The sequence below is a fragment of the Sinocyclocheilus rhinocerous genome, unplaced genomic scaffold, assembly GCF_001515625.1.
Source record: "Sinocyclocheilus rhinocerous isolate Xijiao unplaced genomic scaffold, SAMN03320098_v1.1 scaffold193, whole genome shotgun sequence".
NCBI classification, from domain to species: Eukaryota; Metazoa; Chordata; class Actinopteri; order Cypriniformes; family Cyprinidae; genus Sinocyclocheilus; species Sinocyclocheilus rhinocerous.
The window spans coordinates 164418-192184 of NW_015627585.1; the positions used below are offsets into that span (position 1 = coordinate 164418).

General features: G+C 36.3%; 1 protein-coding gene across 1 annotated transcript in view; it reads right to left on the minus strand.

Annotated features, from left to right (window-relative positions):
* Positions 1-682: 682 nt before the first annotated feature.
* LOC107731406 (potassium voltage-gated channel subfamily KQT member 4-like) overlaps positions 683-27767 on the minus strand; it is a 30492-nt gene continuing 3407 nt past the window's right edge. Inside the window, exons 2-9 of the mRNA XM_016542471.1 lie at positions 6528-6618; positions 4261-4387; positions 3737-3912; positions 3401-3526; positions 2558-2668; positions 2373-2468; positions 2108-2196; positions 683-1091 (exon numbers count right to left, since the gene is read on the minus strand). Coding sequence (XP_016397957.1) covers positions 923-1091; positions 2108-2196; positions 2373-2468; positions 2558-2668; positions 3401-3526; positions 3737-3912; positions 4261-4387; positions 6528-6618 — 985 coding nt within the window. The 3' untranslated portion in view covers positions 683-922. The remainder of the gene's footprint in view (positions 1092-2107; positions 2197-2372; positions 2469-2557; positions 2669-3400; positions 3527-3736; positions 3913-4260; positions 4388-6527; positions 6619-27767) is intronic.

The window sequence follows — 27767 nt, forward strand, 5'->3', positions numbered from 1 at the left end:
ACTGCCCCAGGATCAGTTGAAAGGGCTATAACATGTGGAACTTATAGGGGTGAAAGGTAATTTAGGAAAAGTAGAGTGAGAAATTCTAAGGTGAGGCAGGCAGGGATGGGGCGGCATGCAGATACTGGCATGTGAGATTATTCGATTAGATTTCAATGCATCTGAATGCAACCGGACCATCATTGCATCTAAGACCCGGTTCATTTTTATCATCATCACTCTAAATAAAAGCAGCTCAAACTGTAAACACAGCACGGCCAACAACACTTCCCACTGGGCGAAATACAGTAGTCTCAAAAGCCTAACACAAACCTGCATGGAATGTCTGTCCTCCTGAAAACGTGAATGGATGGAGTGATGGCAGAGAGATGAGGAGGAAAGGAGGAGAATGGAGAGGTTGAACGAAGGGGTATGAAGATGGGTTGTGAGACACACTGAAAGGTCAAAGGGTAAAGAAATAATGCTCTCACACAAATGTGTGCAGGCATTAACACACACACATATACACACACACACACACACACACAAAGGCCATTGTATCAAAGACCAGCATCAGATATGCGATCAATTATGGAGATTTTCAATTATATATAACTACTAAAAGGCAACTTTTTATCAAAAATAAAAAATTCAAATCTATCTACCATATATCAAACTTCATCACATATCTGATAAATCTTTCAATGTCCCAGTATAGATGTGTATTAGTATCAGCACAAAAAACAAGACAAGCGAACACAGGAAGGCATACAGAAAACACAAACAAGTAACACAACTGCAGCTTACTGGAGTGCCAGGTGTTGAACTTCCTGTAAACAACTTACATATCGATGAATGCTTTAAGTAATAACCTGAGACTTTACTACACTACAGTATGCTAGTATGTGAATTTAACTGTATTACTGTAAATTGCAGGGAAGAGTTAGTGTCCTCTAGGAAGATAGTTAAACTGGACAGTGTCGTACCTGTCCCCAGACAGGTAGGGGGAGCTATACGGCCGGAGCCCCGACAGCAGGGTGTGGTAGGAGTTGTGAAGAACCTTCTTGGTGCTACGCTGCCGTTGGAGGTGACTGAACAGTAATGTCAGTTCTCTGACCCACAAGCAAAAATAAAAATAATAAAACATGATAAAGAAACAAAAGAAAAGAAAAAAAAGAAACCAAACAAACAAAAAACTAAAAACCAAATGGCAAATTAACCATCAAAACACCTTTAAAAAAACAGGGACAATTGAGTTTATAAAACATCTGGGTTAAACAGAAATACAAACTTCCCTGTCATTTTAAATGAATGATAATTAGTCAGATTAATTCATCCAAAGAAGAATGCATGTGGGATAAATATTATTAAGGGAAAAATAGAAATATATTATGAAAAATCAAAAATGTGGAACACTGAGATGCTTTATAAAAGGAATTAAATCATATATTGAATACCAATTATTGAGCCAAAAACCATTGTAAAATTGTGAAGAAATATCAAAAATATTTTACATAGGATCTTTACAGACTGTAAAATTACTTCCTATTGTTCAATTAGTGTTATGTCTATAAATATGTAGAAATCCTTAAAACAAATAATTTTTTTGATAATAAAACTTGTTTTCAGAGAAACTATAAAATACTGGCTACAATTTCTATTTCTCCACATTCTTCATCCCACATTAACTGGGACAAAAATGAAATCTCACGTAACTCATGAAAACATGTCATAATCTTTGCTTTCAGTACATGCAAAAATGAATGTTGCAGATGAATAAATCAAAACGATAAAAGGAACTTCAAAACTATCAATTAAATCATGATTTCTGGGTCAAAGTACCACTTTTAATTATAGTGAAAGGGATTTCATAATAACACTGTGCGTCTACAGGGAGGATTCACTGACTGTGTGTTTATCACGAATAAAATATTGTTTTCTCAGAAACTCTATTATAAATCAGTTTGACTAATGCTATTTGGGATATTTTGAACCCCTTCATTTTGAAATCATGACCTCAAAACGGCAAAGCCACCTGTCAGTCATATCAGTTATACACAAGGCCAGTTCAACTTGCACGGCACAGATAAGCATCTCCGCGGAGGGCTCCGTTACAGGTCATACTTACCTGAAGGACGGCAGCATACTGTCATAGAAATACCAGGTGGCTGTGAGATATGAGTGCTGAGCATCTGTAGAGTAGAGACGCCATGCAGCCTGTGGAGACAACACGATACAGCACGGCACAAGATGACACACACAGACGTACATGTACACAACACACACAACATACACATATTTGGACGTGGAAATTATATATATATATATATATATATATATATATAAAATTATTATTTTATTTGCAGCAGGTGTGTTGCTGACTAAGCAGTTACCTGTATGAGGTTGGCAGCGGGTGTCCTCCTCTTCTCAAAGTGTTTCTGCCGGTGCTGCTCCTGCACTTTCAGAGCAAAACCTGAACCCAGGATGCCCTAACAGAAAGACCAGAGGACCATTAGATGGTTTGGGATCGGTGGCAAAAAAAAATGTCACTGGCCTTAAAATCGACGGCAGTACTTACAGCCGGCAGGGCAAAGAAGGACACTCCTAGCAGGGCAAAACAAGCCGCTAAAAGACGACCTTGCCAGGTGCGTGGTGTCTTGTCTCCGTATCCGATCGTAGTGAGGGTAATCTGGGTAAAAACAGTAGAGGTGTAAATAACAACATGCTTTTCCTACCAAATTTCACAATTTCAAAATCACAAAACATGTTTATGGCTAACCAGTTTGGTCAGTGAAATGCATGGCAAGGTCAGGAAAATCATCATCATCATCAACAACAAAAACACAATTAATTAAATTGCTCATTTGCTTAAAAAAGGGGTTACAGCTCAAGGCAGTGGCAGTAATGAAAAACTCAAACGAAAACTAAATGAAAATATTTTCATCAACTGAAATAAACCTAAAATGAATACAAATAATTAAAAGTTAAATAATAATAGCATTTTTATGTTTAATGCAGGCAGGTTGTATAAAACCTTTACAACCTTCCTGCATTAAACATAAAAATGCTAAAAACTGAAACAACAACAAAACACTAAAAAGACATGCCATTTATGAAAAATATGAAAATTAAAATATGAAAAAAAAAAAAAAAATTATAATAATAATTAAAAAGTACAATAACCATGACTTGAGGCCCCACTGTGTGCATGTAGGCATGATGCTTCTAAAAAATCGTTTCCAACTCAGCAGATTCAGGATATTATTCAGCAATCAGTCTATTGGAGTCAGAATTATAATCCCAGTAGAAATAAAACTAAACTGCTGTAACATCAATTCCCACAAAGCTATTCTGAGCCAGGGAACCAACTGAAAGAACAGCAGCGACACGGGTCATTAGTTCAGTCCAGGGCAGTACTTACTGTTCCCCACCAGAGGGAGTCAGCATAAGTGGAAAATTCTTGGTTATCCTCCTTCTCAGCCAAATAGACCAAGAATGAGGCAAAGATCAGTACCAGGAAGCCAATGTACCAGGCTGTGATCAGCTCCTGAGAGAGAAACAGAGAGAAAGGAAAGTTTAGGGACAATGAAAAGAGTATTGCAGAAGATTTTAAAACACTTAATCAGGTAAATTTATAGCATACATAGATTGTATTATGTATATGTTTAAAAAAGTTAAAAACATGGTTTAAACAAATGTTACAGTGACATAATATTGAAGCAAATGTCCTGTGATGGATTAGCATGTGTGCTGTCACCTTGCTGTGAGCGTACACCACAGAGCCCAGTAGCTTCCAGGTTCCTCCCCGGCGGTCCATGCGCACCATGCGCAATATCTGCAGAAACCGCATGCTGCGCAGAGCAGATGTGGCGAAGATATTTCCCTGTGTGCCCGCTGCTATCACTGCCAGTGATGCCACGAAGACAATGAAGTCTACAAAATGAGAAAAACATAGATGACAAGAACAGAAAACAGAAGGAGGGAAACAAAGACAATAGGATATTTAAAATTCATCTTATTCCACTAATATGGGGCAAACACAATCAGTTTTTGAGGGGGCAAAAATGACATATGACTTAAAAAAAAAAGTAATATGTCTCCATAAAGATGATTGTGGGTAGACGATGACAGAATATTTCGAAGAAGCCTGATTGGACAGAATAAATTTGTGAATGGTGTTGTGAATGGTGTTTTCTGCCATAGATCTTTATATAAACAACTTTTGTTTCCCTTCACTTTAAATAGACATGGTGCTCTTGATCTCAGGCTCCAGGTCTTTACCTATGATGCAGAAGGGCTTTCTGGCGAACCGTAGCCGACCCTGCCATCCTCTGTACCGGCAGCAGCATCCGGCTGCCCAGATCCTCACAAAGTACTCCAGGCCAAAAACCACGATCATCACAAACTCCTGCAAGTCAAACAACATGAAATCAAAATCATTCCTCTTAATAATGCCTGCCTGGCAGTAATGACTAAAGTATAAGACTACTCAAATACCAGTTCCTAAAAAAAAAAATTGAGAGATTATTCATTCTTCATTTATGCTAAATCATATGACTGCTTCTCTTCCTGGTGAAGATGCCACAGACGGCTTGGATTCACAAAGGCCTGCACTAAATGCTTGTATTGATTACAGATCCTGTAGTGGCACCCGCGTTCTCAATGTGAACAAACACATTACAGACTGAGTGTCCATTCAATACCAGAACTTGCATGATAGACAACATAGCCCTTTCCTGAAGGAGACCATTAAATGGAAAAAAATTGGGAGAGAAAGTCAGTGTGAGAGAAAAAGCACTTCATACTGAAAGAGTGATTATAGAATTGCAGCTAAGATTACTGGATGGAGTGGGCTACTTCTTGCATACTCGACAACACCTGAATCCTCCCGTGTGCTTACACTGCCATTTCCCACAGCAAAGATCCCAGCAGAAAACAAAATGCACACTTAACGCAGCCACAGGGAGACATGAGACAGTACAAGAATGCTTACCGTGTGCCAATCAGATGAGAAATGAATCCGGCCTGAGATGCTGCTAAAACGGTAATAAAAATAAAGCCTAATAATTTTCAAAATGTGTTTCCTTGCAGTTATAGAGAGTGCAAACGCCCCCCTGATGTGTTATAATGAAGACGTACACAGAACACTAATAATAGTTTATCATACTAAATAAAGTTCGCAATCCCTTCAGATGGACAGCACACAGAACATACTTTAGCGAAAAGCCTTATAATGAATTAATAATAATTTGTAGTTACAAAACTTTCTACTGCATATATACGAGTTTATGCTTACAAAGGATTTCAGAACAATACCAGCTGGACTAATAAGATAAACTTCTTAGTAACACAATAGACAGCAAAACAGGCTTGCATACACGGCACATTTGATCCATAATGCTGGCAAACAGAAAAAAAGACCCAATTCACCTTTTTTGAAGACACACCTCCAAAAACACCTAACAAAAAGATATACAGAGTGCGATTGGATGGACTAACAGCCACAGAGAAAGCCCTGTGCGATTAATTATTCAGATGATGTGCTATTGTGAATGTATTTAGAGACGGCACAGACAATGTGGATGCTGTTTAGTGAAGGTACTTAAGACAGATCAGACAGTCTGTGGTTGCCAACTTTCAATTTTCTTTAAACTACATTTCTGGATATAAAACACAGGAAGGAAGTCAAACCATTTGCTCTACAGGTAAGAGAAAGTAAGTGGATTAATTTAAATGCAATTTAATAGATATGAAATGTATACTGTGTCAGACTTAAAGCCGTCTGGCAATGAGGGATGAAGTTGAATCAATCAACAATTAAGAAAAACAAGAAACAATCTTCCATTTCTACTTTTGTGATTGTTTCATTTATTTTAAATATATTTGTATAGCTAAAGGAGTAGTTCACCCAGAAATGAACATTTTGTCATTATTTACTCACCCTCATGTCATTCCAAACCAGTAGCCATTGACTTCCACTGTACTTTTTTTTTTCTTCCATAAAATGGAATTACTACAGTGACCTGTTTGGTTATCCACATTCTTCCAAATATCTTCTTTTGTGCTCAGCACAAAAGAAAGGAATTCATCATACAGGAGAATGGTTGGGAACGACATGAGGGTGAGTAAATAAAGACAAATTTTGTCTATGGGTGAACTATGCACTTTTCAGTACATTTCATTATTTAAGTGGCTGCATCTGGTCCTGCTGGTAGATGTTGGAATTACATCATCTAGGTATGAAAAAAGCCCTTTTCTCCATTAATGGCCATTCGAAAGTAGTTGTGCATTCTGAAAAATGAATCAACATATAAACTGCTAATATTTGATTATAGTAGATGTTTTGCCAGTGTCAGATGTTTTTGCGAAAGTCTTAAAAACATGAAACGGGCTTAAATTTGATGTTGGGAAGCTGCTAGAAGGGTTTGGGACTGCATATTCTCATGGTGCCATTAATCAATCAGCATTGTTATGATTGTTGTTTCCTCCAGATTGATTAGTATTGTTAGTCTGTTTAAGGTAAAGTTTGTGTCATTTTAACCCCTTACCAGGATGAAGAGCCCCTCGTTGGCAAATGTATGATGGTCTGGAAGGGTAGAGAAAACAGAAAGGACCAGACAGCTGAACACTAGGAGAAAACTGAAACACAAACAAACACACACAAACTAACAGATCAAAATACAATACAAAACTAGGGTGTGCTGTATTTTTTTATTATTAAGTAATACTTTATCATGTAAAACACAGTTAAATTAATGCAGATTTTATAATTATTATTTGATTATTATTTTTTAAATCTATACCTCGATACCTCAGGAAACAAAAAAAATAAATAAATAAAATAAAATCAACAAACAAAAACACAAATATCACAGCAACACAGCAATGACTGACCAAAAACTCAAAAACAAGCATGTGTTCTACACGTACTGATGAATATTGCCTCTGGTGGACGGAGAAACTCGCCATGGCACTGACACCCCATAATCCAAGTTGGCACTCAGCTCATACACACAGATGCTCTTAATCACTGCTGTCACAGACCCCGCTTGGAAAGCCCAGTATGCCCACTCAAAATGGAGTGGATAAAAGCAGAGATTACTGCCCCACTTCCTGCCATTTCTCAGGAGAACTCAGACTCTTTGAGAAAAGGGGCCCTTTCGCAAGAACTGGTGCTCCCAGCTGAAACTTTGCAAAATAAAAGCTGGATTCGCCCCACGGTTCTCAGAGAAGTTCTTGGAGCCCGATCGGCTCCATGCAAACAGCTGCTGCTGGGGATCATGCCAAACCCAACACATCTGGCTCACTCGCTCACACGTCCCTGTGTTACTGCTCGCTCTTACCCGCTGCCTTACTTCTCAGTTCTGCAATCTAACTGCACGAGGACAGAATGAAATTGTTCAGCTCTGCTCTTGGGTGTAATGTGATGGTTAGGAGCAACAGCGTCTTGGTTGTGAGGAAATGCAAGATGATTCAAACAGTCACAACAAAAGGACCTTGTTGCTTAATGAGGCCCATAAGGACATTTGAAATACAAATCCTGGGGCTTTTTTCACAATCAATTATTGATAGAAACGGTAAAATGCTAATTGCACAAACTCTCAGGAATGAAGAGCGTTACGGGACTGACAGATCTTAATTAGCAGCTGTATACTGATTCATTTAGAAAAGAGGAAGGAGATAAAGATAGGCAGACTGCCAGTCAACGTCTTGATCAAAATACAGTACTGTTAGATGATCATCAGCTGGCATCAGAAGAGGCTGTAAACACTTAAAGGCCAAAGATAATAATACACTTTCTAAAATTTACCATGTTTACTATCCCAAAGAATGACAAGAAAGACAAAAAGAAAAAAAGAAAAAAAAAATTCAGCAACCTGTTATCCATGCCTTCGTGTGTTGGATGGAAAAAAGCTGCAGAAAACAAATCTATTTCGTAAATCATGGGTGAGTGGAAACTAATACATGGATTATAGTGCTAATTTAACACGCACACACTTAAGCGTATTTAATGGACTTGGTTTCTGGAGGCATTTTCCAAAGTTTTACGTTTAAACAACTTCTGAAAGGTTGAATTTTCCCCCATTTGCAGTTCAGAGTGCAAGAAAAGAACTATGCCTTTAAGCAAACAAGATCAAACAATTAAAAAATAAAATGTTTTAGACATTAGTATCTTTCTGAGTATATAAAGGCTAGATTGAGATATTGATGGCTCTAATAAATAATAATGCATAAATAATATTTTGGAAAACCTCTGAAGACTAAAAGATCAATTCTTCCCTGAACCGTTTCTGCTGAGTGTGACTCATTACTGCCAAACTAATGTACTGTAGGTAAAATGATCCCTCATAAAAAAACAGACTGAAAAAAAGGCCAAAAGCACTGAAAGCCAAGGCCCAGTTTCCCAGTCCTGAATCATCAACAATCTGACTGGATGGACTGAGGAAGAAAATGCCCAGAAACAGCTTAGCTGCCCCCAATAGGTTTCCATCAAAAAACAATGAACGCAGTAAAAAATAGATACATTAGAGCATGCAAAGATCATGTGCGGCTAGCATTTCAGCTAAGAAGCAAGTTTTAAACCCAACCTCCAAACCCAAAGTCAATCTGCCAAAAGCCGAAATCAAATCCTCAAATCAGCAGAAATGACAGTCTCATGAGGTGAAAAAAACAATACAGTGCCACGTGTGTTTGTATTTCCTGGTAGGCACATGATTTGGCTGTAAATCATGTCGATACCATTCTCTGATGGAATGCCTGTGTTGACAATTGGTCCTGGTTGAATTTTACACTGAAAAAAAAAAGTAGTGAAATAAGTTTTACACAGAAATTGCTGTTAAATTTCACAAATTATTACAAAACTGCAAATACACGTTGAACTAAACATGAAATTGTAAACGTTGTGGCACTGTTGTGAACGCAACAAGGAAGAGAAGAAATTGTTGAATGAAGTCATTATTTTTGTTTTCTTTGTGCACAAAAAGTATTCTCATAGCTTCATAAAATTATGGTTGAACCACTGATGTCACATAGACTATTTTAACGATGTCCTTACTAGCTTTCTGTGCCTTGAATGTGTCAGTTACGCTGCTGTCTATGCAGGGTCAGAAAGCTCTCGGATTTCATCAAAAATATCTTAATTTGTGTTCCGAAGATGAGCGAAGGTCTTACGGGTTTGAAATGACACAAGGGTGAGTAGTTCACTATTTTTCATTTAGTGAAAAACACAGAAGAAAAAAATAACAACACATAATATGAGGGTGAGTAAATGATGAAAGAATTCAAATTTTTTCATAAACTATTCTTTTAATTCCAGGTAAGCTGCTCAGCTTAACCAACAATTTATCCATCATCAGACATTTCATGCAGAATCCAATCAATCCATCCATCCAGGTCTTGCACAAAGAAAAAATAAATCATAGGTAAATCTAAGAAGGCTTTCGGCCTTTTCTTTTCTTTTTTCTTTTCTAGTTTTATAAAACTGAGTCTGGTTTATGAAATAATCCATGCAATAATGCAGCATGACACGTGAAGTATGCTGCAATGGACCCTGCTGTGGTTCTCATTAGACTAAATCTTAGGCTAAATTCATCACTTGGACTGTTAATATGCCATAAGAGCCACAGTGAGATGAGAGCAGGAGGACATAGATATGGGCCGTGTGGGTAAACAGAGGGGATGATGAATAGTGAGGGCTTTACACATTGCTGAGCTGGACTCTGTAGACTGTACACCACAAAACATCTGCACATAACGCCAGAGTCTCTGACACTAATTCAATCACGGCAGGCTGATGGACCAGGTATCAGTTACACACAGTGAGAGATAAACATTAAGTTATGCTAACGGTGGGAGAAGGATAAATGTTTGGAAATGGAAAAAGTGGAAGGTGTCACGTGATTCACCTATGATATCTTAATGACAATATGTACATAGAATAATATGTAGATGGGTTAAAAAGCTAAACAAACAATATATCAAATCAGAGAAAGAAGAGAATAAGATTGCACCTCTAAGCAGAGGACAAAGGTGGCAGCAGTGGAAGCTCTATAAATATCCACGTGCCTTGAATTGTGACAGCCTGCAAATTTGTCCAGTACACACAACCACATTGTTAACACTGCAAGGTGTCTGTGGGGAATATAAGAAAAGGAAAGAAAGGCTGAAGACGCAAAAAAAAGATGAATGTCTTGATACTGTACAATGCTTTATATAGTGCAATAACGTGTGTATGGTAACGTGAACAAAAGAAAAAACATCTAAACATCTGTCCAATTCATCGTGAAAAATGATCACCGTTAAATGAATACCAACAATTTCCTTGATCATTGTAGTCATTTTGGCTAACTTGGTAATGTGAAATGAAAATGACTTGATCTAAAGTTTTACAATGAAGCCAGATGCATGTTAAGGAAATTTAAAAGATTAAAGTTCAGTCATGTAAAGTTTAAAATAATATAAGTAAATTAATTAAACTTAAAGCCATGCAAACTGTTGGCTTCAGTTTTTAAAATGAACAAATATGTGACCCTGGACCACAAAACCAGTCATAAGATTTATACATCATATGAAACCTGATAAATAAGCTTTCCATTGATGTATGGTTTGTTAGGATAGGACACTATTTGGTCGAGATACAACTATTTGAAAATCTGGAATCTGAGGGTGCAAAACAATCTAAATATTGAGAAAATCGCCTTTAAAGTTGTCCAAATGAAGTTCTTAGCAATGCATATTACTCATCAAAAATTAAGTTTTAATATATTTACAGTAGGAAATTTACATGTGGGTTATGGGGCCTCCTTCACATTTCAGGAATTGAAAATTCAAAATACAACTGTTCTAATGAGGGGTAGCATCTTGCTCAAGCATAAATAAAAAACAAGACGCAGGTTTGGCAACACAAGCTCTACTAGGAAACACTGTGTAAAACCAAACAATCCATCCATAACACAAATCTGTTATCCACAGTCTAGAGAGCTGCCTGCTAAATTCATAATAATCCATTTAATTGTAAAGTGGAATTGGAAGTCAGTGTTTAATACTGTACACAGTTGTGAAAGATGCCAAAAAGAAGCAGAAGCAGACAACACAAGAGCTGGAAGTAAAGCGCTTCCATAGCCGCAACCAGCCTGGAAAGCATAAATCCTTCATGTAAGCTAAATAGGGTTAACACTGATACCTATCATACAAACAGAAATACTATCAGTGAAAATCAGCACAGACACATCCCAGAAGAAAGCACAGGCTCCAGCTACTGAATCATGCAAAACTGCCCTGCATGTGGAATGAGGTTATTATGAGGTCATTTCAATATTTTTAAAAGCACACTTCACATCTGGAAAGGAAACACTAGTTATTGCTCAAGTCCTAAGTTGTTTGGTTCAGTTTTATGTTTTGCTTGGCGTAAAGCAATAGTTCAAGCAAAAATGAATTCATTGTCATTATTTACTCACACTCATGTCACTCACACTTTTTATCAGAGTAACACAAAAGTAAATTTTTTTTTTAATCATTACCACACAATCTAAGTTCATTGTGACCGTGGTCAAGTCCAAAAAGTACAAAGAACACATGAAAGAACTAAAAAGCATACGACAGCTTTGTATGGAAGCCTGTTTCTGGAATAAAATGTATTTTTCCACGGAACATAAAATAATAAAAAAAGATAATTGTGACTTTTTGTCTCACACTTTGGACTTTGTTTCCTACAATTCTAAGAAATAAAGAATGGCAAGAACACAGAATTCTGACTTTTTTCTCGCCATTCCTAGCAACTCTGACAGAATTTCCTCTGAATTCTGACTTTACATTGCTTCTGCCAAAGAATTAAAAAAAAATATGGTAAGTGCTTTTATCTCACAGTTCTGAGTTTATATTCTGACTTTTTGTCTCGCAGTTCTGACTAAAAAAAGAATTGTGAGATATTAACTCAGAATTGTGAGAAAAAAGTCAGAATTGTCACAATTCCCTTTTTTAGTTTTTTATTCTGAGGCAGAAGCAGGTTTCCATACCTGCGTGTGAGGAACAAACCAGAAAAATGTTGTTATTCCCCTTTGCTGAGGCTCGTATCCAGACTACTATGACACTTTTATGCTGTTGTAGTGTTTTTTTAGTGCAAATTCAGCTATGAGAATACATCTCTTCTGCAGTCTTTATGTAACTGGTAGATCATAAATTACTTCATTTTAATCCGATCACTGATATTCTGTTGTGTCAGCTGCAAATGGCATCTATCAGTGTGTCTCCACTATTCATTCATGTCACACATCTGTTCACCAGCACACACGCACAAACCCTGTGGCCTTCTGAACACACTCAGCTATCTAGAAACTCTCATTCATGCTATAGTTTGAAAGGGCACAATCACAGGCCACTGAGTCGCAGTATTGTGAGTGGGATATATGCTGAGCTTGCTGAGTGGAAAAGAGAGATGTTAATTGGACGGCAGAAGGATGATGAGAGGCTTGACATTTACAGACAATACTGTTACCATGAGCAGACAATTAGAGAATCCTCTCCATATCCTGAACAAACTGGATGTCACACACAAAAACTTCTAACCATCCATATTACCACATCTGCAATTTTATATCGGAAAACAAGCTATTGCCATGTGAATGGTAAATATCCGATGTGGAACATAAAGAAAAAAATATATATTTTCTTTAACTATGCACACATTTATGTCAGAAGGGTTGATTTAAAACATTCAATTTTTGTTGAAACATTTTTTATATTGGAAACTTTCACTATTTCACCATTTATTTTTGTTATTGTTACTTTTTTATTGTTACTTGTAGATAGACAGATAATCTAACAGCAAAAATAAATAACACTAGAATATTCATATATTCAAAAAGAATAAGAAAATATTTTAAATCTTAATATTACTAGAAAAGCAAACCAATTCCATGTGTATTTTGTGAAAATATCAAATTTTTACTGAAATGTTCCCAACACTACTACATTCACACAACTACACACAAATATACACAAACTTGCACAGTCGCAAAAGATTTGAAGCAGTGCTTTTAAAACACACACACACACACACACACACTTTGCACTCTTTCACGTGCACAGTACTTTGCCCAGATTTCCAGTATTTATGTGCTGACATTTCACCGCTCAATGCAGTGCTAACGTCACTCCTAAAAGCCCAAACCCTTGCAAAATATAATGCCTTTATTTACACATGAGGTGAAGAAAAGCCAGTGCATGTGGCCCACAGCTCTGTCAAAGAAGCTTTGATTTAATGCAGACTTGTTTCTAAATATACCCTATTTTTCTCCGTCATTACTGCAGCACTGGGACAGCCACATGCTAATATTTCAGCAGCATCCACCTGCACATTTTTCTGTTCCGTAGTTATTGATCAGATTGTAAGTTTCTGATCTAAACTACATATAAATATAGTGTGTCAAGCCATGCTGAAGTCACATAACAGAACAGGTTACATGATTGTGCAACAATGAATCCAAAACAGCCTCACTGATCAAAATAAATAGCTGTCGCACAGTATATTTCCTTCATATATTCATTACACTCAAAAATGGGTGCATTCAGATTCAAACAATGATTGATAAGTTTAAAATATACTCTTTTAAGTTACTATTATCTGGACTCACCTATAGCCATGCTCACACATGGAAAGAGTCTTTGCAGAAATACTATAAAGATAAAAAAAAAGAGTCAGATAATGACTTCTATTTTTACAGTCATGAGAAGTGGTTTGATTTAAACATTAAATTAAATTGAATTTGAATTAAAACATACAAATCTCACCTCTAAACGACTGACAATGATGTAAAAAAAATTGCATTATGTATAATTTATAAATGTAAAATTATTATTGCAGAACTATGCTCTCTGTGGGACAACCAAATATTTCCACTATTTTTCTGAGCATTTATTCATTACTCTAATCCACTTTGTGTGGATAAGAACCACCAATCTTTCTTTTGATTAAGAGTAACACGTTCGGCATGGAGCATGGATAATTGTTTAATAGGTGCACGGTCAAGCCGAGGTCATTGTTCGGTTAGAGAAGTGAAACTGCCACAAAATTGTCAGAAAGTGACAGAACTGTTCATTTAGTGGGAATTTCCTTTAGAGGATTATGAGATTAACAGGAACTGGCCAGTGGATTGAACAACAACAAAAGAAAGTAGTTTGACTTGTGACTGACTGGATTAAGATGTTTAAGAATTCAAGGGTGTGAGAAAAAGGAAAAGGTTACACATCTTAGGTGGTCAGCGGCAAAGCTTTTATGTGGCAGGTAATAGCTTCAACACTATGATGCATGAATTTATTACATTAAAATGTTAAAAAATGAACGCGCAACAGAAGACAGTAGTAAATATTCCAGAGGTACTTGTATTACTTTCTAAGTGTTAGATGAAATTAAAAGTACACTACCTGTTCAAGAGTTTGTGGTCAGTAAGATTTTTGTAGCGTCTGGACCAATCAAACACACAATATATATTTTGTTAGCTATATTTAACAAATACTCTGTAACACCCCTCAGTTAACAAGCCTTATGAGGACCTATGGACCCTTCCCCCGAAATGCGTAACACCTCAGGAGGGCAGAACAGGCCTCTGGTTCCATGGCAACCAACGCTGATATCACTGGGTTTATTGCCTAGAGGAATGCGAAGCAGGGAAAATCACTGCATGTCCCAGGGCAAGAGGCAGAGTAGAAATGGACTTTTCTACTAATTAATTCATAGGAAAACCTTTCTTTGAATGAACACACATATCCTTCAGGTCATGGTGTATGTGTCTTTGATATTTTTAGACTATTCTATGCATGCTTATGATCGAAACACTAATTTCTGTCATCTTACATATATGTAACCCTACCATGATTAATTATTCATATTTCCCCATGAGCTGATTCGCTACATTTTATTTTCTGAAAGAAATTAATAGTCAGCAAGGATGCATTAAATTGATCAAAAGTGACAGTAAAGATTTTTATAATGTTTTATAATGACATTTATAATGTTACAAATGATTTCTATTTCAAATAAATGCTGTTCTTCTGAACTTTCTATTTATCAGAGAATCCTGAAAAAATGTATCATGGTTTACACAAATAGCAAAGCAGCACAACTGTTTTCAACATTCATAATAATATAAAAACGTTGAGCACCAAACAGCATACTAGAAGGATTTCTGAAGGATCATGTGACACTGAAGACTGGAGTAATGATGCAGAAAATTCAGCTTTGCATCACAGGAATAAATTACATTTTAAAATATATTCAAATTGAAAACCAATGCATTTACATGAAAAAATATTTCATAATATGATTGTTTTTACAGTATTTTTTGATCAAATAAATGCAGCCTTGGTGAGCATAGGTGACTTTTGACTGGTAGTCTGTGTCTTAAAAAAGACACAACAACATAAAGCATATAGAATTAGAGGTAAAGATCAAAGGTGTTTTGAATGTAAACTAACATCACACCCTGAATATTTAAAACAGCTTTTAAGGATCTGTTTTAGAAGCTTAAACGTTCAGTATAATATACAGTATAGGTTAGAATACTCTTTGGATGCACATATATAAATTTATTTGGTAAATGTATTTCCATAGTAGTTTATTTACATGTCTTCTTTGTCAAATAAATCTACCTCAAGTGAGTGTAACACACACACACACACACACGCATTTATGCAGTATCTTAAAATGTCCATAACACTTTTGGTGGAAAAAAAACAAAACAATCTAAAACCATTCCTAGAAATTAAGTGCACCCTGAATTATATAAAAAGATTTAGCCAATCAAAGTTACACAAGCCTGATCATGGAGTGTCAGTGTCTCTGTTCAGCTGAGATGCCACAGAACCATCCCTCTGACCCTCTGGTGGGAACATTCTTTTGAAGACAGCCTTATTAACAGACAAGTGATGGGAGCATCTGGCAGCAAAGAAGAGACGTTTATAGAGCACGCCAAATGCTATCTCACCATTACGCTTATCATTCGAAGTACTATTTACAAGATCAGCGGGCTACCATCTTTGAACAAGACTTCAAACATGGACCTTCTGGTTCATCATCAAGGGTGCAGCACCTTGTCAACGCTGCTGAAACTGACACAAAACACAGTACAGAGACTCCACCACTGCTGTCTCATCACTACCTGGAATTTCTGATACAGTTAGTTTATGCAGCAAACACATGTTAGATACATAACATTCCTCCACCTAACCTAACCGAGATGTCTGAACAAAGTAGGAAAGTAAGACTGAACTTTTTTTTTTAAACTTTTATCAGCAATGATATTTTACTAGTAATATTTTTTTAAAGTGACATTTACATTGTTACAAAAGATTTCTATTTCAAACAAATGCATTTTGTTAAGTAAATTTCTATTCTATAAGAATCCTGAAAAAAAATATATAATGGTTTCCACAAAAATATTAAGTAGCATAACTGTTTTCAACATTGATAATAAGAAGAAAGAAATAACAAAGAAAGTAGAAAGACTGACATAATGGCTGCTGGAAATTCTGTTTCACCAAAAAAATTACTGAATAAATAAATAAATAACTTTTAAAAATAAAACAATTCTAATTATTACTATTACTATTTTTACTATATTTTTTATCACATTGAAGCAGCCTGGGTGAGCATATGAGACTTCTTTCAAAAACATTTTACAAAATCGTACCTATCTTTTGAAAGGTAGTGTATTGATCCCATTTATAGAAATACCATTTATATATTGTTTATATACATAGATATATTAAGAGGAAGCAAAGTTATGCACTGCAAAAAATGCTTTTCTTACTTAGATTTTTTGTCTTATTTCCAACCAAAATATCTAAAGATTCTTAAATCAAGAAGGATTTTCTAGACAAGTAAAAATTATTGTCTTGTTTTCAGAAAAAACAAGTCAAAATGAAGTGAGTTTTTGCTTGAAACAAGCAAAAGAATCTGAGAATGGGGTAAGCAAAATAATCTTGTTTTTTGTTTGAAATAAGATTATTTTGCTTACCCCATTGACAGATTCTTTTGCTTGTTCTAAGCAAAGACTCACTTCATTTTGACTTGTTTTTTCTGAAAACAAGACAATAATTTTTACTTGTCTAGAAAATCCTTCTTGATTTAAGAATTTTTAGATATTTTGGCTGGAAATAAGACTAAAAATCTAAGTAAGAAAAGCATTTTTTGCAGTGTGGAAAAAGAGTGAGGCTGAACGCAGATAATGCTGCTCTGAATGATCTATTTCTTTTGACTGTAGAACTACTGAGCAATAAGAGAGACACAGCAAGAAACACCAAGATCATCTGTGAATTCTTTTCATTCATCATATGACATCTTGCAGGAAACAGAGCCAAGATAAGACCATCCAGGCCAGCAGATGCTAGGAAGCTTTTGTAGTTTCACAAAGAAAAACATGCACAGTATCACACATACACAGATATACACACACGCATACTGTACACACACCTACTTGGATCTGTCAGGCCTAATAAATAACTTGCGAAAACGTTACATCATTGTTACGTATCCAAGTACACACTCAGTGCAGCTGTATACATAACTAACAACTCAGAGAAAACAATATTCCAAAATAAAAACTATCATTTCATAAAAATTAAAGCTAATATCTGTGATGACAGGGAAAAAAATCACTATTATTCATTAAGATTTACAATGAATAATTTTATTTATAGTAGATAAATTAGTCTACAAACACTTGCAAATAAAGCCATAAATATATACACACTCAGTCCAATACTCTCATTTTAGCAAAAAATGTTAATCTCTAATATTATTTTGTAATTTACTTGAGAGATGAAAAGTGTTGACTAATGTCAGTCTTTAACTGCAAAAGTAAAAGATAATCAAAATGACCAAAAAGTAGGAGATGAATGGGGGCAGACTGAATCTCCATATTCAGAAATTTAATAAAAGCCTCACAGATTTTTTTCACTAATAGCATGTTTAGTATTTTTTTTACTGGATGTTGTACTAGCAACAATGTTTGCGGTTATTAGTTCACTAATATGTTCATTCACAACAGATACACGAACACCAAACCACTTTGTGAGAGTCGTCAGGATGCTTGTCCTTATAAATACCTCTCTATATTATGAATTTGTTTTAGCCCTTGTTGCTATGGTGAGGTTTCCCGACATGTTTATAGAACCTGCCATTATAAATTAAATGACCTTAACAACACTTAAGGGGACTTACACAAGACATCAGCTGCCGACCGGCAACCAGCAGGGAGGTGGGAGTGGAGAGGTTAGCTCTGTCGAATTTTCAGTAAAGATGTTCACGGGGTTCCCTAAAATATCAATTTCTAACCATTCTATGCAAATTAAGAGTCCATGATGTAACAACACCACAGAATCTAGCAATTAATTAAGAATCATAAGTCTACACTTGGCCAATATCTCAGTAACTATCATGTCAAAAGTCTAATTACACAAGTATGTTTTCTCCACCAACAATTCTCCACAATTGGGGCATGATGTCACGGAAGATCAAAGTGTTTTCAAAGCATTTGGTGGCAAGTGGTTATGGTACACAAACATGCACCTATACAAATGAAAGGTTAAACTGTGTGCACTCGATAAACGGCATTTCATTCAGCTGAGTGTGACTTTCAGAATTATAAGTGAATGGTGTTTTAACCATTAATAATACACATATATAACCTTAAACCCCTGTGACGAACCCTCTTAGTTTAAAATGACCGTTATTAACTTTTAGTTTGGATGGCAAACAATAACATGAATAATTCATGGTGCCAGTGCAAACGAGGAGTGGCTAACCTTATTTTAACCCCAAATAAATTCAGGACCACAACATCAAACGACTGACATTCACTGTTAAGGTGTTTACGAAAGCAGGAACAAATGCTATAAATGTCCCTCGGCTACTTACAAAAGACAATGTTCTAAAGGCCGAAGCATTTGAAGCATCTCTATCATGCCTAATTCTCTGGTGATGAACTTTGATGTCTGCAGTTGTAAAAACCACCTGAGTGCAGTAAGATGGTTACGTCCACTTAAAATTAGCTTCGGTCAAAGACTTGCACCAGAATTGTCAGACTCTGAGTATAGCCTGGCAAAAATAACATTACATAAACAGAGATTACAGCAAATTAAGGGGGTATCGACACTGATCTGGTTCACGTTACACGCTATGACCGTTATGCACTTTTGGGCCTTTGGTCTTCCCGTCTCTCTCGCTTCCATCTAATCTATATGGGAGGGTGTGTTGTGATGCACAGATTCAGATGGATACCGAATTACATCAATAAATCAAAAGTGTTCCTGCATTCCTCGCATGATAAACATGACAAAAGTTGTACAAATACAGGTTTGTGATCACACATGCTTGCCTTACTATTTACCCGTTCTGTTAAGCATGGCCAACTTTGCGAAAGCAGTGATTTGACCAGCAGTTATGCACTTGCTAGATTAACATGGCAATTAATCACTGTGATTCATTGGGGAAAAAAATAACACTAACAAAGCGCAGAATACACACAATCTTAACCCTGAGTCAGCATTTGTAAATTACAGTGCGAACACTAGACTATCAGCTGGAGAACAGTCCAAGCTCCTGTTCGTCATTATCCTGGAAACTTAAAACCCGCTGTGCCTCATCCTGGGAGAGACAGGCCGTCCCGTGGGAAACATTTTTGCCCCGAAAGGAGAAATGAATACACGACATCAAGACTTCTTCTCCAGCGCTATGTCACAAGGACGAACCACCACACTACCTTTTTGTAATGAATCAATCCACTGAAGGCGAGTTGAAGTGAGAACCCAAGTGCAGTTTATTTACAGAGTGATCCAAACATCCAAACAATATCCAAACAAGATACACAGACTTGACTTGACTTGTCAAGTCAAGTCTGTTCATGCCTCGTCATGAACAGACTTGATGTGGCATGAACAGACTAGACTCACCGACAGCGGGTTACAACTTCAATACACGACGAAGACTATGGGAACATGATGGCTACTTATAGCAAACAAGCAAATGAGAGCATGACACATACACAAGGCAGAGAGACATGAGGCAAGGGAAGCATGACACTAACAGCAGGAATCAAACTACAAAATAAAAGACATGAAAACATGAACAAGAAACACAACCCAAAACACCACATTACACTTTTACTGCAATATCTCTTGCAATGATTTAACTTTATTTTAATCTTTCATATAATTTGAAAATGCACTATTAAAATTTGGTGTATCACAATCGTTTACGAGAGACATGAGAACCAATGACGGTTGCTTGCCAGCATGATGTCATATATTTGAATAGGCATAAACTTGAATGAGATTTGAGAACTGCAGTAGAGAAAATAATCAGTGAATAATAACTTACATAGCTTTGTGTGAGGAACAAAATGAATTTGTTGTAAATTGTACGTAATTTTTTAATGGTGTTTTCCCCCCACTTTGACTGTATGGACATGAGCAGACTGAACAGAGTGAAAAAAAAGAAAGGTCATGTGACACTAAAGACTGGAGTAATGCAATCACCTTTAGAAAAGGAGGGTATGTTGGCAACTGCCATAGCATGGATACACAAAATTAAAAAAAACGTCTCTCTCTCTCCACACATACTTAACATTAGCACTGAATAACCTTCCCATGGTATAAATTTATCAGGAACCTGAGTAAAGCTGGTAGTGCCAGCTGGACGCTTGGCCATGTACAGAATGTGACAGGGTATTGAATTAGACATCAGTTTAGTGTCAGCAGGCACTGCCACAGATGTGATGAGTGACTGTGTGAAATCTAGGGATGCAACATTCATTTCAGAAAGCCGGGGCAAAAAAAAATCTGAACAAAACTCCTCATGCATGTTTGGTCTTGACGGGAAATGGCTTTCTCTCACATTTACTGAATGTATATTGGACTACAGTGACCCACCACCCAAACATCTAAAGGCTGTGAGAGTGATTCCTACATAATCACCTCCCCCGTTTGCTTAATTATTGTTTTTTTCCCCTTCTTCTTCTTTGAAAAAATAAAGAGAAATAAGAACATCATTCATATGACCAGTAATACCTTCAGTTGCCTCTTGAAGTAGTTCCTGTGAGGATGAGACATAAAAAAGTCACTCAAAGCCTTAATAAACAACGTGAACTAATGCAGATAAAGAGAGCATTCCCTACATTCCCATTTAACTCAATCTGCTGAGTAACAGACTTCGGTCCTTGGCTGAGAAAAAAATGGCACCACCGTAAAACGGGCCTCCACCTTGTGAGAGTCTTAAAGATAATGTTTTTTAAAAACATAAAACCAAACCAAACCAAACTTAAGAAACAATTAAACAAAACAAAACACGACTTATTAAAAACAAACCAAAAAATAAAAATAACAATAAACTAGATGAAATATGAAAAAGTGAAACAAAACAGAAAGAAACCAAAACAAACAATTAAACTAGATGAAACATGACATGCGCCAGCTGAGTCAGCCGGCTGCTCTCGAAACGCTCTCGCGGTACTTTGATGCCACACGTGACAGTGACGTGGCGTCGGTTCAAGTCGGACAAAATTTCTAACCGACATGCACTGCTTCAAGTCAGCCGCCGAATGGTTTGCGCGGCGCCGCATGAAGTCGAACGCACCTATTGGCAACATGAGGGCTACTTATAGCAAACAAGGAGGGTCACATGACATGAACAAACCAATGGGAAACAAGACACATGACTAAGACAACCAATCAGGACATGACACAGACAAGGGAATCACATGACTAGACAATAACCAAATGAGAGCATGACACATACACAAGGCAGAGAGACATGAGGCAAGGGAAGCATGACACTAACAGCAGGAATCAAACTACAAAATAAAAGACATGAAAACATGAACAAGAAACACAACCCAAAACACCACATTACACTTTTACTGCAATATCTCTTGCAATGATTTAACTTTATTTTAATCTTTCATATAATTTGAAAATGCACTATTAAAATTTGGTGTATCACAATCGTTTACGAGAGACATGAGAACCAATGACGGTTGCTTGCCAGCATGATGTCATATATTTGAATAGGCATAAACTTGAATGAGATTTGAGAACTGCAGTAGAGAAAATAATCAGTGAATAATAACTTACATAGCTTTGTGTGAGGAACAAAATGAATTTGTTGTAAATTGTACGTAATTTTTTAATGGTGTTTTCCCCCCACTTTGACTGTATGGACATGAGCAGACTGAACAGAGTGAAAAAAAAGAAAGGTCATGTGACACTAAAGACTGGAGTAATGCAATCACCTTTAGAAAAGGAGGGTATGTTGGCAACTGCCATAGCATGGATACACAAAATTAAAAAAAACGTCTCTCTCTCTCCACACATACTTAACATTACCACTGAATAACCTTCCCATGGTATAAATTTATCAGGAACCTGAGTAAAGCTGGTAGTGCCAGCTGGACGCTTGGCCATGTACAGAATGTGACAGGGTATTGAATTAGACATCAGTTTAGTGTCAGCAGGCACTGCCACAGATGTGATGAGTGACTGTGTGAAATCTAGGGATGCAACATTCATTTCAGAAAGCCGGGGCAAAAAAAAATCTGAACAAAACTCCTCATGCATGTTTGGTCTTGACGGGAAATGGCTTTCTCTCACATTTACTGAATGTATATTGGACTACAGTGACCCACCACCCAAACATCTAAAGGCTGTGAGAGTGATTCCTACATAATCACCTCCCCCGTTTGCTTAATTATTGTTTTTTTCCCCTTCTTCTTCTTTGAAAAAATAAAGAGAAATAAGAACATCATTCATATGACCAGTAATACCTTCAGTTGCCTCTTGAAGTAGTTCCTGTGAGGATGAGACATAAAAAAGTCACTCAAAGCCTTAATAAACAACGTGAACTAATGCAGATAAAGAGAGCATTCCCTACATTCCCATTTAACTCAATCTGCTGAGTAACAGACTTCGGTCCTTGGCTGAGAAAAAAATGGCACCACCGTAAAACGGGCCTCCACCTTGTGAGAGTCTTAAAGATAATGTTTTTTAAAAACATAAAACCAAACCAAACCAAACTTAAGAAACAATTAAACAAAACAAAACACGACTTATTAAAAACAAACCAAAAAATAAAAATAACAATAAACTAGATGAAATATGAAAAAGTGAAACAAAACAGAAAGAAACCAAAACAAACAATTAAACTAGATGAAACATGACAAAAATAAATAATAATAAAAAACATACTGAATGAAACCAAAACAATTAAACGAAAAAGAAATAAAAAACAAAACCAAAACAAAAAATTTCAACAACAACAAAAAATATCAAATAAACAATACAAAAACAAGCAAACAAACAAATAAGGCATTCCGAAACACCTCCGAAAAATTTAGAACAAATTGTACAAAACAACACAAAACTAGCAAATTTGATTCAAAACAAAACAGATGCACGTCTATGTTTCATCCTGAAAAGACTGGACTATCCTATTAAGTGAAGCCAAAGACCTGAGGACATAGTCCACTCACAAGTATATTTACAATCAATCCTAAATGTGCCCTCAACTAGCACGTAGCAGATAGACTCAAAAGGCATTTCCTCTTCTTCCACCTAATTCACCTTATTACCACTGGTCAAATGAGTGGATAGCCACTGCAATGGAGTAGTATGGGCATGAGGGGGAGTGCCGTAGCTTGAGCGGAAATTAAAGCTGGTGTGAGAAAAAGAGATAATACACTCCTGAAGCATATTATGGAATGAAGAGTGATAGCTAAATAAATATTGGGTGTTTTTAATGGGGCAGAATTTACACACTCCATTGACGCTAACCAATAAAACGGGCTAATGAGAAACAAGCAACACTGCAGTCATGAGCAGCAGGATAAATGAATATGCTGAGCAGAAAGTTATATTCAATAAACAAATTTGGTACGGTGCTGGATCACCACCGCATGATTTTCAATATAAAATACGGGTCCTTAAGCAACACCTGCATTCATTCGAATAGCTTAACTAGCTTCCATTCTGGACAAAATCAGTCTTTGGCAAATGTTCATTCATTTCCTGATTTGTGTAAAGGAACTGTACTATGAAAGTTGCATCCATCACAATCCTTCATCTATAAATAATGAGAATTTATATGTATAATCTCATAAGCCCATGTTATAAAAGCCTGAAATATGATTGGTATTTATCTGATGAGAAATGGTGAGAAAAATGTAAAAATTATATAGAAAACTGTTTAAAGAAAATTATCAAAGTTGGGTATGGCAGGTCAATATTGAAGTCATGTAGACATGAATAGGGTTTGTACACTGTAAAAAATGTCCTTGTAAATTAATGGTAATATACAGGGTTTCCAGCAGTGTACCGTAATTTTACAGTTTTATTACTGTATTCTGATTTACGGCTTTTTTTGTAATTTTACGGTTAAATGCTGGCAGCAGGGTTTCCAGCAGTGTTCTGTAATTTTACAGTTTCATTACTGTATTCTAGATTTTTTTATTTATTTTTTATTAAACAGTAGAACTGGCAATTTTGCCAATCATTAACTTTATTATAAATATCTGTAGCTATAGCTAAAGGCTGATGTCTTATTTTCAAAAACTAAACAAACAAACAAACAAAAAACTAAATCAAACCAAAACAAAAGAAAATAGAAAAAAATCTAAAGAAAAATTTAATAAAATAAAAAAATTAATCAAACCAAAATGAAAAACAAAAAAGAAAAGAAAATCCAAAAATAAAATAAAAAGCTACATAAATCAAACCAAAATAACAAAAAACAAAACAAAAACAGACAAACAAAATGACTGAAAAACTCAATATCAAGGCAACTCAAAGCTGGAAATACAATTCAAGGTATCACGCAACACACTTTATCATAACCGCCCTGCTTACTGGAAAAGTGTCTGCCATCGTTATGTTTAAAAGCCTACTAAAGCATGTGTATTAAATCATTGCCTTGTCATCCAGATGTGGACAGAACAAACTATCTGTGGTTTGTCTGGGGCCTACAAATCTTTTTGCTGCAAATCTACTGTGCAAATCTGGCATCCTTAATGCTGCGTATCCTAAAAATCTTGGTGGCCCCTCTGGTCAGCATCTAAACTTGACAAGGTCACAGCCACCACAGAAGAAAAATCAATGACCTTCCTGGGAGAGGAGGGTCGTATCCCCGTTGGATTTATGATCGCTGCGTAATTTCTTTAAAAGCACAAAAATGCATTATTGAACAGCGTAACAGCACTACGAGCACAAAAGCATTTCTTACACACACAATCCCACCGTGCAAGGCTACATGTTTGTGCCGAGGGAGCACAATTTTTATTATATATTTATTTACTCAAACTCAAGTGTGCAGCACTTTGAGGGACCGAGCAGCACCAGTTCTGGAAAAAGTGTTATTTCTGGCTGACTACTTAAAGTTAAAGAATGGGTAAAACTGCAAAACATACTGAATCCTAAAGGAGATAAAAATGCAGGCCTGTTCACTTTTCCCTCTGGTTCTCTCACCTCCATATTTTCCTTCTCTTTTGGCTACGTCCATTTCTTTTGTGCTAAAACAGCCAATACCATTGCATTTTTATTATATTAAGCTGCAAAACTGTTTCCATTAATTAAAAAAAAATAAAAATTTAAAAAAAAAAAAGCAAGACAAAGTCATTCATAAATAGGGAAGTCATTTAACAAAATGAGAGCTCAATTATTGCTTAATTTGTAGGGTGGGCTTGAAGCGTGACTCAGGGGCTGTTCAAGGGATGAAGATGTTTCCACTGTAATCACTGCTGTTCATCTCTTCAGTTTGAGACTGTTTAACAACTCCTGGCACCGTTGCCCCCATTTACAGTCCAAGAACCTTTGTGAAACTCTGAAAGCCCTTGTGTTTGCTCAGGGCCTGTTGAAAACAGCATGTGATTTTCTATATGTGGTGCTATGGAAAACGGATGCAACTAAAGGTCAGCTTCGGCCTACTAAAACTCCAGCTGCATCCTAGGCATCTGCTTATGTACATTACATATGTTCACCTTTGACCCCCATCTCTAACAAACATCACGTCAACACACTGATAGCTTGTAAGTTTACCCTCGACAAGACATCTTAATCTGGGGTGGACGCTGGGGTGACAGAAAAAGAATCCTGTCCTATGCATAAACATTTTACAGGCTACCAGCCATTTGTGTAGAACTTCTAACAGTGTCAAAGGTTCCTCTCGTGTCCTAGCAATGGCTCAGTCACAACTGAAGGAATTTGTGTTAGGAACTGCAGCAGGTGTCCTTTCGGTCTGATTTGTGTGTAATGGCTCCATTTTCACCCAAAATGCATTTTCACAGATTAATTTGTGCTTTCAATCCTGCTGAGTCAAAATGTTGACCAACTCGCATCATTCCCTAGCATTTAATTTGTATGTTTACAATCTGTGAGAAAACCACAGGTATCTGGTATCTGAAAACAGAAAAAAGTGTTAAGCGTGAGATCAGAATGAAAACCCCTGTTTAGGCAGCTCTTCACAACAGTTGTGCCAAAAACAAGGTACCATGAGAGAAACACATTGCCTCCAGCAGCCTCACAAGGCAGAGCTAATTAAGCGATCAAGACATTATACCCCTTGCTTAATCGCAGTCTCAATTTAATGATCAGTGTGCTACTTCATTTCCCTGAGCCATGCAGTATGGTTTTAATCTACAGTTAATTAGATTAACTAATTCAGACATTTAAGAGACTCTGGCTGAAGTACCACTACTAGCGATTACCTTGAATTTGTCATAGGAATGTATAGACAGTAAATAATCACTCGGACATCGAGTTACATTGTTGCCCATGTGATAGTTGTTCTCGGATGCCATATAAGAGTAAACTCAGAAACTAATGCCATACATTGACAGAATTTATATCATCCAAATGCCATGCCCAGAGAATTAGACACTGGGTGTCTGAAACTTGAGAGTCATAACCTTGACACGTCAGGTACTGTTAATAACTCCTCACTATATTTCATTCATTGGACAGAGAGCCATTGTATTATTATAAGAATGCTCATCTACATTTTTAGGTTGACACCTTATACAAAGTAAATACCTACTATTTAGAGTACTGTTTAACATATAAACCCATTATAATAAAATAATTGTGATTAATCCCATGATTTCTGACAAAGATCATGAACTGGTAAAAATGTCAAATTTGGTCTTTACCTTATATATTAAAATGACCTTATATATATATATATATATATATATATATATATATATAGGCTCTATGTGCATTTTATAGTTTATATTCTGAGACAAAAAAGTTGAGTTGAAAAAATTGTAAAATTGCAAGATATAATTTAAGAATTACAAGAAAAAAAAGTCTTAATTACCTTTTTTTTAATTTAATGGTGGAAACAAGCTTCCATAAAAATGTTACCTCTGTGGTACACCGACTACATTGGTCAAAGGTTAGGTTATCTAGATTCAGACCAGAACTGGATCCTATTTGTGATAGGTGTAGACAGGCTCCTGCGTGCCTTATACATATGTTTTGGACATGTCCAGCTTTGTATAACTTTTGAAAATCGATCTTTGATGCTTTCTCAGAAATGATAGAATTGCCAATAGATCCATCTCCTTTTATTGCTATATTTGGCATCACAGCACAGAACATGCGTCTAAGTGGTTATAATTGTAAAATGTTGGCCTTTTCCACTTTACTTGCCAGAAGATTAATATTGCTTAAATGGAAGGACCCTCTTCCCCCCACTTTTTCTCATTGGATTAAGGACGTCATGCAACATCTTAAACTGGAAAAAATAA